This window comes from Solanum pennellii, chromosome 6, assembly GCF_001406875.1.
Source record: "Solanum pennellii chromosome 6, SPENNV200".
Lineage (NCBI taxonomy): Eukaryota > Viridiplantae > Streptophyta > Magnoliopsida > Solanales > Solanaceae > Solanum > Solanum pennellii.
In genome coordinates, this window is record NC_028642.1 from 49,038,829 (window position 1) to 49,056,220 (window position 17,392).

The 17,392-nt window shown below is 35.2% G+C and overlaps 3 protein-coding genes and 1 non-coding gene across 12 annotated transcripts; 2 read left to right on the top strand and 2 right to left on the bottom strand.

Annotated features, from left to right (window-relative positions):
* Positions 1 to 272: 272 nt before the first annotated feature.
* LOC107021303 (SAC3 family protein C) lies at positions 273 to 6,650 on the top strand. Of its 3 annotated transcripts, none has more exons than XM_015221938.2 (9): positions 273 to 620; positions 818 to 918; positions 2,792 to 3,013; positions 4,213 to 4,431; positions 4,558 to 4,643; positions 4,741 to 4,837; positions 5,207 to 5,299; positions 5,378 to 5,532; positions 6,275 to 6,650. In XM_015221938.2, exons 1-9 carry the CDS (start codon positions 359 to 361, stop codon positions 6,291 to 6,293), a joined length of 1,254 nt encoding a protein of 417 aa, XP_015077424.1. In that variant the 5' UTR covers positions 273 to 358; the 3' UTR covers positions 6,294 to 6,650. The 3 variants fall into 3 exon arrangements, with proteins under 3 accessions (XP_015077424.1, XP_027773918.1, XP_015077425.1); XM_027918117.1 differs by having other exon boundaries at positions 4,213 to 4,308; positions 6,275 to 6,512; XM_015221939.2 differs by having other exon boundaries at positions 327 to 620; positions 2,800 to 3,013; positions 4,213 to 4,643; positions 6,275 to 6,512.
* A 264-nt stretch (positions 6,651 to 6,914) lies between these two features.
* On the top strand, positions 6,915 to 12,045 carry LOC107021392. 7 transcript variants are annotated; one of them, XM_015222048.2, is made up of 10 exons: positions 6,915 to 7,152; positions 7,373 to 7,477; positions 7,992 to 8,037; positions 8,159 to 8,201; positions 9,480 to 9,575; positions 10,063 to 10,116; positions 10,209 to 10,274; positions 10,948 to 11,026; positions 11,105 to 11,253; positions 11,358 to 11,755. In XM_015222048.2, exons 1-9 carry the CDS (start codon positions 7,087 to 7,089, stop codon positions 11,180 to 11,182), a joined length of 633 nt encoding a protein of 210 aa, XP_015077534.1. In that variant the 5' UTR covers positions 6,915 to 7,086; the 3' UTR covers positions 11,183 to 11,253; positions 11,358 to 11,755. The 7 variants fall into 7 exon arrangements, with proteins under 7 accessions (XP_015077534.1, XP_015077532.1, XP_015077530.1 ...); XM_015222046.2 differs by lacking the exon at positions 11,358 to 11,755 and adding an exon at positions 11,787 to 12,045 and having other exon boundaries at positions 6,917 to 7,152; positions 8,150 to 8,201; positions 11,105 to 11,238; XM_015222044.2 differs by having other exon boundaries at positions 6,917 to 7,152; positions 8,150 to 8,201; positions 11,105 to 11,238.
* An 818-nt stretch (positions 12,046 to 12,863) lies between these two features.
* On the bottom strand, positions 12,864 to 17,329 carry LOC107023482. The gene is made up of 2 exons (XM_015224192.2): positions 16,923 to 17,329; positions 12,864 to 13,559 (listed from the first exon to the last, which is right to left on the bottom strand). The coding sequence occupies exons 1-2, from the start codon at positions 17,115 to 17,117 to the stop codon at positions 13,323 to 13,325; spliced, it is 432 nt and encodes a 143-aa protein (XP_015079678.1). The 5' UTR covers positions 17,118 to 17,329; the 3' UTR covers positions 12,864 to 13,322.
* Positions 15,834 to 15,934, bottom strand: LOC114077736. Its single transcript, XR_003579104.1, has one exon. It is a non-coding gene; the product is annotated as a U6 spliceosomal RNA (small nuclear RNA).
* Positions 17,330 to 17,392: the final 63 nt, after the last annotated feature.

Sequence of the window (17,392 nt, forward strand, 5' to 3'; positions counted from 1 at the left end):
AATAAACTAAATATCAAAAAAGGACAAAAGTGGTTAACTCCAACTTAACATATATATATATAGATAATTCGTTTTTTTCGGTTTTTCTTTTTCTAAAACTGAAACCAAACCAAAAAACCAAACAAAGTAAATTATAAATTCAAAACTAAACCAAAAATTTAAAAAAATTAATTCAAATTAAAATTTAATTTAATTTAATTTAATTTTCGATTTAATCCAAATAGTGCACGCCCTATATTATAATATTCACCAAATAAACATAGTCCAAATTGACGGGGGTACTGAACCATTTTTATATTAGGACGGTGTTGCTCGTTCTTCTTTTTGCCGATCAGCCAGTGAAAGTAGACGCCGAGCCATGGCCGGAAGGAGTCAACCTCCGTACAGGCCAAGACCTAATTTTTCCTCTTCTTCTTCCAGATCCTACCACCCTTCTCAACCTTCCCGCAACTTTCAGTCCCACCACACCAAAAATGTCAATTCTTCTACGCCTAATGGTACCCCAATTCAGAACAACGCTTCCGACAACAAGACGAGCTCAAGCAATTGGGACAAAGTCATTGATGAAGATATTGACGACATTCAGAGTTTAGTTGGAACTTGCCCTTTCATGTGTCCTGGTACACCAATTCTCCTCTATTTTCCTTTATGGACTGCTTTTTTAAAGTGCGCTAAAATGGAAGTAAACCAATAAATGCATAAACTATCAATTTGAAGTAAATTCTAGAAGGAGGTACTTCTACTGCCTTTAAATCCTGGACCGTGTGAACCTACAATATTAAATAAGTTAAGTGTTTTTTCTTTAAAAAAATTGCAGTTGAGGAGAGGGAGAAAAGAGAGAGGCTGCGAGACTTAGCAGTGTTTGAGAGGCTACATGGAAATCCTCGACAATCATCACCAAGCCTTGCTGTTAAAAAGGTACTCCCTCCCTTTTTATTTGCTCATCTATTTTTGACTTCACACAAAATTTAAGAAAATAAATAAGTAACACTTTGAATCTTGTGGTCTTTGATTAAAGATATGAAAAAATGTATCAAAATGTCATCTCATGGACTTGAACATGGAGTGTTGAAATTAAAAAGTTGCCAATAAAGTAAAGAGACATTTTTTTAAAAACGAATTGACAGAGAAAGTAATACAAAAAAATTTGAAATGAAATGAGTTAACATTTTGGTATGCTAGCACGTAGGAGGAATATTTTGATTAGTTATTTCTTTACCCTGTTTGTTTGATCAACTGAATTCTAAGGATAACTAGTCTCAAGTCCAGTTAATAGAAGAAGGTTTATGACCAGTGAATGAATTATGAATCTTCTGAATACTAAAATAGCCATTGCGTACATAGATTCACGTAGCTAACCCCAACTGGATTCGTATTGAGGTGTAGTTGATAGTTGATACTCTATTAATTTGTTTGATCAGCTAAACTGAACTTGCTTTATGTTTCACTTCACAAAACATTTCTAGTTCGAACCAGCTTGTCAAATATGTGGAAACAATCTAAATTGTAATAGCTCATCAAGCATTTACTATGGCCTTTTTGTGATCATCAATGTACAGTAATTGATAAAAAATAAAATGTTTTAATCTTCGCCGATAATACAGGTGATAAGTTGTGCTTGTGTTGCCATCTGGGACATAAAAGTTAACATTTAGTCTTGGACTGTCATATAACAGTTTTACGACGCTACAATGTATGAATACAATAATACACCTTGGCTAAAACTTTGTTATACGGCAGACTAAGTGACTCTCCAGTTTTGAGGTTCCGTAAAAGAGATGAAGAAACAGCTGGATAATACGACAAATGTAAAGCAATTTAATATAAGGAAGTAGAAAAAAGTTGGTGACTTATCCGATACCAAACAATTTTCCCTACCATGCATTGACTACTTACTGCCAAATTTTAGATATTAGTGCCAAATGGTTAATACCAACCAAGCCGAGCTCATTTTTCATCGTGGATAGCAGAACATGCTTTTTCCCTGAGAGTTAGAAGGCCCTTCCTTATTAATTTTGGAGGTAGAAGGCACCTGCTTCAACTTTCACATAAGAACTATTAACATTACAGTCCGTAGCTAGAAGCATTAAATAGATATGCTACTCAATAATGTTAGAGAGGATAAAAGACCTAACAAAGTCACTTGGACAAAAGTAATTTTGTGCAATAAGTTTCAAAACAAACTGGACTTGTAACATTGATAAAATGCTGAGCTCTGAAGGGGTAAACAAATATAAATTGTTGAACATTCTCATTTTTATCATGTTGAAATATACCCCAGAGCAGTACTAAAGATTCCAAACAGTATTTCTTTTGCTTCGTGTGAAGACAATGGAATTTTATTTCAGTGGTAAAAAAAGAATAGCATGTTCATATCTTAAAAAGTTCCCTATTTCCATTATAATGTACCAGTTCGTAAGTAACATCGTTTCTTTCAAACAAAAAACAAACCAAGATTCAACCCTATCCCAGCCAAATATTGCTGGAGTTCTATACATAATGAGGTCCATATACAAGTGAATTTTTTCCAGGCTAATTCACCCCCTGTTGTGTGTGTGGTTAAGGTTCAAAATTGATTTGATACATAATTAATACGTTTTTTTACTTACAGCATGTATGAGCAATATAGTTTTTAGTCCGTTTCTCTTCTACAATCTGTAGTTATATATCCAGTGTTAGTTGTCGCGAAAGTGATCTTAGATTTGGTCTACATTGCTTTTGATCTTTCCTAAATTTTATTCGCAAATTCAGTCTTTGTTAAATGATGGTTTATTGAATTTCTCTTTGTTAGTTCTGTAGGACTATATCCGTGAAGACTCTGCAAGATTCTGATGTGAGGCCTCTCTCGGTGTTGGAAGATACTTTGAACTATCTGTGTAACTTGCTGGACTCTACCGAGCATCCATTTGAGGTGGTTCATGACTTCATCTTTGATAGGATGAGGTCCATTAGACAAGATCTAAGTATGCAAAATATCTCTTGCAGTCGAGTGGTCTCTATGTATGAGAGAATGGTATGCTTATTTATTCAAGTTATCTTATCCAAAAGAACTTGAATTAGAGCTGGAATGATATACATATATTTAGATGTATGAATCATGATATTGTTGCATCTGAACATCTTACGCTTCCTGAATCGCAATCTAGTTGCTCAAGTCTTCAGATCCAGTGGGAGCGAATATTTAACACTGAACCGATTGCAGAAAGCAAAAGAAAATTGATCCAGGAATTTGAGAAGCTTGTAAAATGAATTCAAAAGACGAATGGAATTGATAATAAGAAGTGGATATGCTGTTAGATGTGGATGGTGTATCCGCTACTATATACAATTCGTAAACTATTCATAGATGCAAAACGCTACCTTAACCTCTTGTCCGTTTTATCCTACTGCTATTTTCTTGCATACCGACTTCATCAGTTCCTTGTCTATTTTAGGGAGCAAGAATTCTGTTGTAAATAGCTTTCGTAATTATGCACCTTTAAGGTGCTTTTGTTAATGATTTTCTTTACTTTTCCTTAAACAAAAGAAAAAAAGGGGGGGGGGGATTAAGGAATATTACTGACTTGATTGTTCACATTACACAGTAGGGGCCCTTTATATCAGAATCCTCATCTAATACAACAAGGTAAGTGATTGCTATAGGGTAAGTATTTGTTCTCCTGCAGTGTAGATAGTATTTTAATATACTACAACATTAATTACTCTGCTTGTTCAGTTATTTTATACAATGAATCTAGACATATTGTAAATTTAGAAACATTTTACCATATAAAAAACTTTTCTTGATCTAAGACATACTCCCTCTATTTCATTTTATGGGTCTTAGTTTAAGACCTGATTCTTGTGTCTTGAGCTAAAAGTATACATAACATACCAAAAATATACTGACTCTTCTAGTCTTAAACATGCTATTGCAACTGCAGTAGCTGATATACTTGTATCAAGGGTTACCGATTCACGTAAGCATTAGGAGTTTTGGTAGAATTCTTTTGAGATGGATGTAACTTCATACCTCCTCTTTATTCGTATTACCCCCTTCTTTGTTGATCTTTTGTTTGGCTGGTGTAATGAAGAGGAGGCTTCTTATTTAGGAAACCTAGCAAAATTATTTAATTTAATGGATTCTAGGCTTAAAATGTTCAAGTGATCCTTCTATTAGTTTAACTGCAGAAAGTTCAGAATTATGTAGCTTTAATATGTTTTTTTCTACAGGTTAAATTCCATATAATTTCCCAGCATAAACTTAGAAGATGTAGCGGTTCAAATATTTCTTCGCTGTCATACCTCAACATGGAGCAGCTAACAAAGGCATTGGCGACTTTATTTAATCTTTATGAAGCAAATCGTACTACAGCGTCCATCTTCAAAAATGAAGCTGAATTTTTTTCCTTTTATGTGCTTCTCCACCTTGATTCCAAAACCCAAGGAACAGTTGCGTTTTTTTATATTGTCGTTGTATTTATCAAAGATTGTGAGTTGCAGTTGAATATCAGGTGCCTACTCAGAGACCATTTTGTTTGTACAATTTCACTAAACATTGTACTTTTTGATTTGCAGGGGGAGACACTATCTTTATGGTTTCGTCGTGTTCCTTCTCACATTATGAAGTCGACAGAAATGAATTTTGCTCGTAAGATCTTGAGGTAGATCAATGGCATTTTGAGTCAATCACCATTGATAGTAGAATACATTTATTGTTGTACATGGGAAGGTCAACTTTTACTTCTTATTTTGTGGCAGATACTTTAAATTGGGCTTCTACAAGAAATTTATTCATACAACAGAGTCCGAGTCATCGTACTTGCAGTATTGCATTATTGAACCTTCTATCAATGAGGTGAGTTCTTGTATAATAGCAAAAATTGCTCCTGTGGCATATGCTCTCTCTCATTTGCCTGACAAATATCTATTCACCACTCCACTTTCCGTCACTGTTGGAATATAATTGGGGTTTGATCCTTCTCCTACCATACGAGTCTGCTTCTTACTCGGAAGAAAACTGAAAACTGAGGCTGGTCTGTAATGGCAGACTTTAACTTATAGTGTGAAACATCCCTAGCTAATGCGAAACCAAATGCTCCATTTTTAGTGCTTTCACAAATATCTCTACTTTGTAAATATGATTCTTTTCTAACTTCTTTTATTGTTCTTTTTTATTTTTTTGATAATTTGATTCCCCTTAATTTGTTCCATCTGCATTACTAAGGTTCGATCACTAGCTATTTCCTGTGTGAATCATGGAGGATACAAGCCTCAGCCTTTTCCCTTGGTGACTCTTTCCAAACTCCTAATGATGAAGGTAAAATCCTATTTTGACTAGCTGAAAAAGTTCGCTCTTCACAATCTGGTTTGGCTGCTCTAATGTATGGTTATTCAGGAATGGGATGTAGCATCTTTCTGCAAAGACAGTGGCCTTCAAACTTCCGTTGACGAAGAAGGAAATAGCTGCTTGCCTACGAAGCAAACAACTCTTATCCATCCAAAGGGAGGGTTGCACAAGTATTATCCTCTGGAATCAGAGCGGTTTGAGAGGTGAGTCCTTCAAATTTCTTCATTCATCCCCCTACATAAACAATTGAACTTGTGGAACCGAAGCTGAAAGATCTTATAATTAAAAGAACATATGAAGGCTGGCTGTATGAGCTCTCAGTTATCACACCAAAGTAGAATATGTGGAAATCCAAATAATTCCGTGTACTAGCGTGAATGAATAGTAGATATGGAGCAATTCACCACTTAAGTCAACCATCATGTTGCTAAAAGAATTCTCGTGTATGTATGTAGATGGATGTATAATTAATTTTCTTCTGCTACCGACTAAAAAGTACTTAAAAGATACTATTCACTCTTGTCCCAATTTGAGTGACACCTCTTTTCTTTTTTAGTCGTTCCTGAAAAGAAGACATCTTTGGCATTCAATGACAATTTAACTTTAAAATTCTCATTTTCCTTTTATGAGATGATTTATCAGCAGATAAATTATTATGCTTATTTTAGACTACAAGTTTCAGTAGTCTTCTTCTCATTCTTATACTTCGTGCCCAGTCAAACGCCAACACATAAAATTGGGATGAAGGGAGTAATTATTCAGTTGCATATTTACTATCTGATGCCAAGGTTGAATGATTGATATTTTTAGCACAAGTTTTTGAAGTACTTGAGATTTTGTTTTTTCACGGTTGTATTACCCCTAACTTGATGGTAGCTGAACATACAGTTCAGAGAACCCTCTCATTGTGCAGACTCCCCCAGTAAGTCAACCTTTGTGTTTCAGGTTTTCTGTTGAGCTATAAGAGCTTTGATGGTTCAAGAGATGAAAAATCTGTCTGAGAGCATTCAATTCGCCGAGTCGATAAAGCTGTTGAGCTGGTTGGAGTTTCAAGATTCAGCATAAGAATACTGGTGCTCTAGATCAATTAGATGTTGTTCAATGCCAATTAGATATGTTCTAAAGTTTATATTATACGAACCGAAAATAAAAATAAGAATTTGTATTTTGCATATTTCTTGAATGTAATTGTAAATGTTTACCCTCCCTATTTCCTCTCCTCGCCAGGCATTATATCTACTTCATATCCATACAGATGGTAAAGAAGAAGAAAGTCTGTACCATTCTGTTTTCAAGTCTAATAAACATGATCCCTCTCTAATTTGTGGTCTAATTACGTATGTTAATTAAATCAATTTTATTAATTAAAGTCTAAGTATTTATTATTTCAGTACTAGTATGCAAAGTAAAATTTCACATGCTCTTTATTTGCATATATAGTTCAAAAATACTTTTGGAGAGAGTGACAATAGTAATTTTTTTAAAAAATTATCAACGCTAACAGAAGTGTTTTAATAACTGATCAAACACAAATGGTCTAAAACAACAATGTATAAGTATGACGTCTAAAAAAGCTAGGGTATAAGCAGAGAAAAATAGATTCTCTTGAAACACTAATTAGCAAAGAAAAAAGAACCATAAACTTTCTGCAAATAGACTTGTGTAATTAAAAGCAGAGTGTTATCCCGTACAGTATTTTTCTGCAGACAGTGACGATATATGATATTCTTTTTCTCCGTTTAGCTTCTGAATTGCTCATGTCTTCTCCTCTTATCGTTACACTCTCATCATCCCTTCGCTCTTCGTTACCTCTCCACCGCCATGTAAGCCCTTCTCCTGTCAATTCTTTTTCAATTTGCATTTCGTATTTTCCGTTTAGAAAAATACATAAAATTAACCGATTTTGTTGGTTAATTCTGCCAATGTGAGTTTGATAAAGCATAGTGTATCTTCAATTTGAACAAAAATATTTGAAATTTTGAATATTTTTTATGAAGACGTTGTTGATATATGACAATTTTTTGTTTGATTTCATTTGTGAAGGTTAGCATTTCCAACGTGCTCTGCAGTCGTCATTCGTACCTGCGGCAAAAACAGTTCTCTTCCAGGCATCTGCTTCGTCTCTGCTCTGTTAATAGTGATCAGAATGTAATTTCCTCTTTTCTTTCCACTACTACCTCCTTCGCAATTTAAGCGTCTTACTTTCCTTTTTGGTGCGTGTGTCATAACAAGAATGTTAGTTCAATTTTTAAGTTTTCTTTCATGAGTTGCATAGGTCTTTCATTCCTTAAACACCAATCACCTTTATAGCTAGAATTCCTCTATTTGGAATGATCGACCTCACAGCATTCATGCCAAAACTTGTATGCTTCCTAAAAAGCAAATTATTCAGTAGCCGAAGGAAACATGCCAAAATGAAGCGGAGTGGACAAAGGGATTCATATAGCGAACCTCAACTAGTTTGGAATTTAGGTGCAGTTGTTATTGGTTGTCATATCAGGGAATGCAAATACATAGTAGCTTTGAATAATCCTATTCAGAATATCAATGTCTTCCATTTTAATGTTTCCCCACTCTTATCCATATGAAGTCCCTACTATAATATATTCATGATGTGGTGATTTATCTCATAGCTAACCTCTCTACTGTTTCGCAAGGCAAGGTGTACAAGTCACCAGAATTTCAAAACAGTCCTCTAGATCAAAAAGGTATTATCCCAAAAAGTAAAATGTGTTTTTGATATCTTCCAAAACAGTGCTTATTTTGTCTTTTCCTTCCCAACCAAACCATTTAATTGGCTATACTTCCAAATACTGCTAGGTACTGCAGAAAAAGATGAAATTAGTCAAACAGAATCACCCACATCAAACACGTAAGTGCTACTTTTTGCATTGCTTTGACAGTGTCTGGAAAATTCTGAGACAATTGAAATTGCTATCTATGCATTTATGTTTGATGTTTCTGTATTTATTGTTATTTGCTCAAGTTCAATATGTAAGAAAAATGGTTTTTTTCTCATCTATCTCTAGTTACAAAAGGACCATTTTGTTGGAAAACTCATAATTTCTGTAATTTTCTTAATTAATATATGCTTCGCTTGTTGATTAGTTAGTGTTTGTGTAATATGTCTCTTTGTTAGAGCAGTGACAAGATGAGTAGTTACTTAAACGGAGCGAGTGTTCATAAGTTGAAGGAGTGCTATGCTGTTTAACAATGACTCCACCATGATGAGCTAATCATTTCTTATAGTGTTATAGGCACAATCTTCCTTCTATGTACTAAAATGCATTGTCTTAAGAATTTGTACCAGTTAACTACTTGTGAAATCGGAGAGATACGATAGAGGATCTCAGAAGCAGCAGAAATTTGGTGAAAGAATTATTTCAATATACGGAAAAATTATAATTTGCTCCTATACTATCTGAAGTTGAGCTAATTTTCCCTTTGATTGACTTTTGGTTTAATCATGCCCTTGCCATTAGCAAAACATTTCATATTTTCCCATTCCATTATTGGAGCTCCAGCGCAAAATGCATGGAGTCCACATGTCCAGATTCTTTGGGACAAAGATTTACCCTTAAAACTTTTGAAAATGATTCAAAATTTGCTTCACATTGGTGCTTTGTTAGAGTAAGGGCCAAATTGAGACTTTTTCCTGACAACAGGGATAATATTAGATCAAAAATTCAAATGGATGGGAAAGTTGCTCAATATCAAATAGTATAAGGGAAAATTTGACCCCTTATATAAAATCTCCTCTGTTTTTGGATCGGATAACTGTTGGAGAAGTTTCTTCCTTCTCAATGAAGCATAGCAATGTGTTGAACAAGTATCAGAATATTGAAAAAGGGACCTGCAGGAGAATTTTATTTGTCCATAACTTCTTCTGGATTGTACTAATATTCTTTATCGCCTATTGAGTCATGTGTTTTTAAACTAATGATAGGGGCCACATTTTCAAGTTCAATTAACATCTTATCAATTATTGGCATAAAATTTTGCTCTGGTCTTGTATACGTCTTTTATCTCTTCTGGAATGGAAGGATAAATGTGCTTTCACTTTACATCTTTATTATGCTGAGCAGCTGAGGTAATATCTGGTGGAACACCTAATGTTGAGATCTAACTTTTTTCCCTTGCTGGATATCAGGGTTCTGACGAGACTGAGAAGATATGGTGTTGCAGGAGTATTATCATATGGACTACTTAATACTGCATACTACCTTACTACCTTTCTTATCGTGTGGTATGTCAAGTGATATGAATAACATGACAATACTTTTATTCCAATCTTTAATAGTATTATTGACCAGCGATACACTATTTTCACCAGAATTCGCTCTATAGAAACTTATAAGCCTGAATTTGGAGATTCTTACCTACCCCCAGTTTTACCCTGTGAGAGAAATTCATCTTTCAGTTCATAAGCAAACCTCCATAAATAGAATGAAAAAGATTTTCTTGTTGATGCTCAATGTGGACCAGTTTGTGTCCAGAGGCAATAAGCCAAATAAGTATTAAGTGGTAGTTGATAACAGTAATATTACCAAGCGGCGGAGAAAATGTATACAATATTTTAATCCTATCTAAAGCAAGTCCCAAAATTTGTTGAAAGACCAGAATTACAACTATCTATCAGACTATTTCAGACTGCATGATACAACTGTTCTGCTACACAATAGCATATGGTTTATCCATTTTGTTGTGATCAGCTTTTTTGTTTTTTGTTCTAGGTTTTATGTTGCTCCATCACCTGGAAGAATGGGTTACCTTGCTGCAGTTGAACGGTAACTGTAGCTTTATGGGTTCTTTTCCTTTCTGGTAGATTTATGTTCTGTCTTCTTTGGAGAAAATTTTAGTTGTTCCACTTTATCTGCAGGTTTCTCAAAGTAATGGCCATGGTATGGGCTGGTAGCCAGGTTACAAAGATTGTCCGAGCAGGGGGGTAAGAATCTAATGCTGCACATGTTAGCCACAGAGTAGAGTACTATGAATCTTCAAACCTTTCGTTTGGGACTTAAGTGTTAGAAGTGAACACCATATAAAACAAAGTGATGAAGGATAGATAGGAAAGAGGACAGTTTGGCCTATGATGCTACAACTTAGATCAGCCGCTTAATACTGATACTTTGCATCTGATAAAAAAAATTACAGATAGAAGGACATCATAAGCATGATAAGTTCTGTCATGAGAGATATTTGACTTCTACAGATTTTTTTGTATGAGAAACATTGGAATTATGAGCTGTGACCTGTGAGTCAATCCTTATCATCCCATATTTCTAGGAGTGAATAATTTGTTTTTGCATCATTTACTTTGACATAGATTTGCATTTCTGGACATGCTAGGTTGTATACCTTCCTTCCATCCTTCTAGATTTCCCCCACTGAATGATGATAAAAGAGGAATTACTGATCATGTTTCAGATAGAATTTTAATCTGGCTGTATATTAATTAATTTCTGTGTTGTTACAGAATTTTGTTTCTTTTGTTATATTCTCTTTAGTATGAATTTCAGTCTTCAAAAATTAGCTCTGCTGAAACTTTTTAGCTCTTCCACATGGTATGTATGTTATCTTTGAGAATTTGAAATCTGGCAATGTTTCTGACTCTATAGGGCTTTAGCTCTCGCTCCTTTTGTGGACACAGGATTATCATGGTTTACAACCAAGATGAAGTTTAAATCACAAGGGAAAGTAAGTGAATTTGTGAGTTTTCTAGGATCATCATTGTAACAAGGTTTTTGCAATTCACCATGTGATCTTGTAATCCAGGCTTTCGCAGTTGTTGCCGGGTTTTGCTTTAGTTTGGCTTTTATGCTGTTTCTCATAGTTACATTACTCTGGGCGTGAAAATTTTCTGTTGTTCATCCCTCCACGTGGGGATCTACCGAGTTCTTCTGCTGAAGGTAATGCTTGTTCAGGTGAGCACAACTCTAATCACCATGTTTTCAGTTTTGCCATCGTCTCTTTTGATTATTACGTTAAGGTAACTCGTAGGCTAATTTCTCTTGTATTTCATCCTCAGCCACAAAGTTATCACTTTCTACGCAAATTTTGTATGTGGCCTTGGAGGATCTGACAAAAAATGATGCATACCCTTCAGACTTTTTATCATGCTAGTAGTATTGATAATACATGTAATTCATTCCTTAGAATTTCTAGCATATGGTATTGTCTTGTACTGCCAAGCTTGTGTATCTATGAAGTAGCCTTCGTCATGTAATCTGCAGGAGATGCAATCGAAACTCTCTTGCTGTTGGAGTAAATCAGCTTGTCAATGAGAAAACATTTCCCGTCTGAAATACTGAATTCATGCTTTGCAATTGGTTGTCATAATGTGCAAAGTGATAATATACTTATGTTTAAATGTTCATATGGATTGGTGATGATTATATTTATAGATTATCTTTTCTCTTTCTCTTATCTGTTTTCTATTAACTCTTTCCAAATGCAGTAGTGTAAGGAAAAGCAAAATGGAGATTCCTCTTCAACACAGCCCCTATTTCCTTTCCTGAATTCAAATTTCACTCACAAAGGCAAGTCTAACCAGGAAGCATTGAGTAGATATTTACCTTAGTATCTGCAAATCATTGTAGCACAGGGTTAATATTGACTTTTCAAAGTGTGTCTTTATGTGAATTCTTGAACTCAATCTTTAATTGCCTTCGAAGATGTTCTGTACAGTTGAATACAATTCCATTTATATGTGTAAAGAGGAGATCAATATATAGTTTTAAATGAAAAAAATTGAGGTTTCGGAGAGAGGCATGAAATTATGAGGTTTCGTAGGCTTTCACGGGCTGGAAGCGTTGAGAGTGTGGCCCTTCTCCGGATCTTGATTAGCTGAATTGGAATATTTGTTAATACGAGAGTGCCGAAATTTTTAAGTGAATGTATCAAACTATGATCCTTTAAGAGCAAATTTCAGAAAGTCTCAACACACAAGACAGCTGTTTTACTTGAACTAGTTTTAAAAAAACATTTGAAGGACAGAAATTTGAATAATTCTGAAAGTTTCCAACTTTTTCTTCAAAAATGATATGACTGGAGTCATATGTTGCAAAGTTATATTCTTTAATACTGCTAATATCTCAACCTCACAATGTTTTAAATCACTGGACTGACTCAACTCTTTAAACATTGCTGACAACACTTTACCTTATACCTAACGCAAAAAGTGAAGTCTCAGATTTTGCTACAAGTAGTCTGGAAAAACAAAGTTGTCTGAGAATGATATTTCTACTGCTATTGAAGCTGGAACCTTAACAGTGCCTCTCTTGCTGGTCTCCAGGAATCTAGAAAGCATATGCAAACTAAGAGCCTCGCGTACAAGTCTCGCACCATAATAATTTCTTATGAATAACATTTCAGAATATAACAACCTGAAGTAACTGTTTCCAAATTAACACGAGGATAAGTTCCACAGAGGAAAAATGTTGTTTAAAGCATAATATATCCATGAGTAAAATCCTTGCACTAAACATTTTGGCTATTCGACATCCAGAAATTCAAACAAGCAACACAAATAAGGTTAGCACACTACAGTGTATTGCTAAAAAAGATTTCAACCTTTATGGTAAACAATTTATCAAATAAACCACTATAATGTCGTAGTCTTATGGTTAGAACAGGAAAATAGAACTCTACAAAAGTGCTTGTTGGATGTTGTCATTTATACCCATGCTAATTTTTCTCAATATACAAGGATACAGTGAATAGCTAACAAGACATGATGTTCTTGAAAGTTCAATAGCATATCTATACTGGAAGTTTTAAGAGCAAAATCATGCTGTTTTGCGTTTCATCGCTTCTTGGCACCAGCTTCTCACAAATCAGAGTCAACAGGAAACTGAATCCCCCATCAATACCACGCTACATAAACACACTGTAAGTCCTTCAGAATAAAGCAAAAATATCAAGCAAGCTGCGTAGCTGCAGTCATTTTACTGAAATCCCCATCTCAAATGTAATGACTACACATAGTAAGTTTTCAAATCCACTCCAATTTGCCTTGATATTCCACACGATATTTAATTTTTCCTGCAGCTGAGAGTGCCTGGCCTGTTACATTCGCAGGCTTTGTAGTGTACTTCAATGCAAACTTACGGAATTTCTTGTTATTCTCTTCTGCACTAGAAGGTGCATCTGGTGGGATCTCATTTAGGAACTCGTCTGCCACATCTCCGTCTTCATCTATTCTAAGACGCTTGGCATACCATCTCAATCCCTAAGCATGGAGAAAAATGTAAAACTATTAAAGATGTGCATCACAAACTTACCAATTATTCTAAGTTTCTGAGATAGCAAAAGCAGATAACAGGATGCACTCAGCATTAATCAAGAAATAATAGTCATTTTTAATCAAATGAACAAGTCGTACACGATATGAACTATCAAAAAAAATTGTCATTCTCTCTTCACCATTAAAGAACACACTTTTACTCATATGATTCCAAATGAACGAAGAAACTTAAACACTCCGGAACCACCAAAGGTTCCATCAAAGAAGCACCGGCAGGCATTAAAAAAACTGCAGCAGGACAACGGTCTGAACAAGTTAAATTAATCAGAAAATCTACCATGTCCTCTCTAATCTAGAAATTCATTTTTTTATAGACACCTTTTTCCTATTTCTTATGTTTTAAAGGGATAGGAAGGTTGCCTATAGATGAACTTTGAGTATGATACAGAGCATTAAGAAGTCCTTGAAGATAAAAGAATACGCGAAGAACAAACTAATGAAAAAATTATTCTTTCTGCCTTTCAAATACTCTTTATCAGACGGCACACACAGCCTCATAGCTCATACAACAGAAGGTTAATACAAAGACCCCTTGATCTCCCAGAGTCATCAGTATGTATAACAAGCTAGGAGTGAGGAGATACCCAGAGGACTTCTCCGCCTTATTTCAGCAAGTCCCTGGAACTTAGAAACCTAGCCACATATGGTAGCAGGTCCAATAAGCATGTTTTGAGCACAAGGCACAGTTATGGTATGGACTTCAGCGGAGAAGAAATGGAGGTAATATACGTATGTATGTATGATGCAAAGAGTATAGGTACACAAAAAAACAATTATTTTGACAAGTTGAGAAATCACCACCAAGTGAAGTATAAGTAAGAAAATCATGTCCAAACCAATTTTAAATTTCCGATTTACATGCAAAGATGCATTTTTTTTAGTGGCGAATTCAAAATTAATGACCACTAATTCTCTAACTAAATTCTAATTTTATATCCAGATAAAACACATGTTCATTTGTAACACTTTTCTTAGCAATTTATACATCAATGTACCAACAATATTCACTGTATAGTGTTACATTCTTCAAGATAGAGCCTCTTATGCCTTAGTGCCTCGGAATCCTCATAAAATTGCTGCCTAAGTGAGACGAAATATCCAACTTGGACTTCACTTAGTTTCACGATAAATAGTACCTCAAGTGACCCTTTAACAACACCTAATCTAGGGTTGCAACTTGCAAATAAAATCCTAACACACTTAGTAATCCTTCATAAGAATGTCCTTCCCTTTGCAGGGTTTAGGATTTAGGCATTTCAACTCCTAACAACTCTCTGAAAGCTAAATGCCTTATGTATCTTTTTAGTTGGAGTACTCCGACCCCTGCGAATAATGTTGTTCCCTTCCTAGATTTTGTTACTTCAGCACTTTTTTTGGTTTTCCTCATTAGCTCCCCGGGCCTAAATGTTCTAATGTATGGAGCTAACATCTAATATTTCTGTAATAGCATCTTCCATTTTTTCTTTGATGGGTAAAAGTTTTTATTAATATGGTCCCAAAATGTTACAGGACCAAGTAAACGACAAAGCTACAACATTTCCACAGTTGTTGATGGGTAATAGCATCTACAACATACTCTAGCCACCCAAAAAAAAAATTTGATACATCTATTTTTACTCTAGCAATCTGCGGTCCTTTCCACTCAAAGCGTGTCTTGTTCCTTTCTAGCCAAACAGTCCAAAATATGCAGATGCGACATCTTCTTGATGCCGGCAATGAAACAACTTACCCTTTCCAGGGAATCTATCACCATGACCCAAAGTCTAAACCAATAAACAAGAAAATCTTGCATTTGCAATCACCAAATGGAAGTTTTTTTTTTTTTTTTAAATTAAACCCCCCCGAAGATAATTACAAATGAGCTGTGTTTTCGGTGGCTTAGCTGAGTCTGTCCTAATCAAAAAGAAAGAAGATGAAGATAACCTGAACACAAATGTTGGAGGAGTCCTCCTACCACCCAACGATTATGTTTAAAAGCTAAACTTGCAAAGCTTCAACACTTAGCAACCAAGTTGCAGAACAAAATTCTTTCTTTAGATCGGATGTTGTTTTATGTTTGACACACTCTATCATGGAATTTCATTAATTGGACAAAAGAAGAAACTTGAAGATTCAGGCCTAAACAATGATGACACATCATAATCTCGCCTCATACTTCTCCTCAAGGTAACTGCATAAGAGGGACCTGCAAATGACAAGCTTTATTTGAACCATTTCCTGATTTGTGCATATCATCTTTGTGCAGGGGCTATGCTAAACTTATGTATCGTTCCAATTTTATCAGATGTCTTCAAAGGGACTGGGGCTCTAGCCTCTATCTAGTTCAGTATACTTCTCTTATGTGATCCAGATAAACTTATAGCCTAGACCATCACAGGGACCAATATTTGTAGGCAAAAATCTGACTCCTCTCTCCACACCATGTCTAGAGGCAAAAATATTATGCCCTGGTTGCACAAAATAATAGGAGGATCTCGAAAAATTGCTAAAAGAAGAAAAGGCTACAACCTAAAAAACTTAAATCATACAAGGATATCTAAACTACATAAAAACAGTTCTGTATGATTACTCTGGAAGATCCATTGCAGTCAGACAGCTTCATATATATCATGATCTACATATGCTAAGATATGCACATTCCATAAGTACTAACAGAAAACTAGCGCAAAAGAAGAGAAACTGAATGTTTAAATCCATGGAACCTAGAAATAGCAAAGAATGAGGATGTCTCTAAAAGACTAAAACTAGGAGCACACTTAGAACAATCGAAAACAGGAAATAGAAATTTCAGGTAAATGATTCAAGCTGTGCAAAATCAAATCTACAGCAAACCTCCTCTCTCAGGACCTAAAGGGAAGTTAAAAGAAAGAACTTAATTTCCACTCATGGAAGGTCACTTATCATGGAAACTTCCAATTCCAAATTGCTACGGTCCAGTGAATAACTACAACTTCAATTATTGCATAAGCAAAATACAGATTTTCGCTAAGTAGGGAAATGTAACTCTTCAGTTACATATAGCAGTCCAATTACATCATTATTTGAGTTGTGTTTGGCAGAAACTACACTTCAGGATTTATCTTTCTGTTTTCGTGTAGCAGTAACTTGGAAATTGTCTAATTAAGCCGGCCTAACAAGATGGTATCTACACATAATTACTTGAATTTTCAACAGTATTAAGGGCTTTATAGTCTACAGATCATTTTGACCAGATAGGCTGTAAGCAGAAATGATTAAAACAGAATTACAGGTTCTCAACAAGTTTCCTCCATTTGTTCCATTAATTACCTGAACGCCTCCAGCACCTCTATTACATTGAACAAGGATAGGACCAGGTAGATCTCTGGAAACAGGAACCTGAACAGGGACACTGAATCCTTTACGAGGAAGATTATTGTGAGGTCCTACATTTTCATCTCTCACTTCGTGACCTTCATCCTTTGAAAACCCTAGAAGCCCAGCTAATCTCCTAAACATACCCATCACTTGTGCTAGATAGAAGATAGATGCATTTCAAGAACCGACAAACGGTGGCAACACTGAAATCACAGCCGGCGGCAGATCTTAATAAGCCTTTCGTCCTGATTGGATATCGGCGATGACAGTGCGATGAGCTGAAAAAAAGGGACTAATGTTGCCTTTCTTCTTCTTTTTCTTTTTCACTTTCTTCCTCGTGCAAATTTTGAAAACGCAATATTTACTTCTGATAACCACAAATTAACGTTAAAAGAATTGCTCCTACAAGGGCAAATTAGACC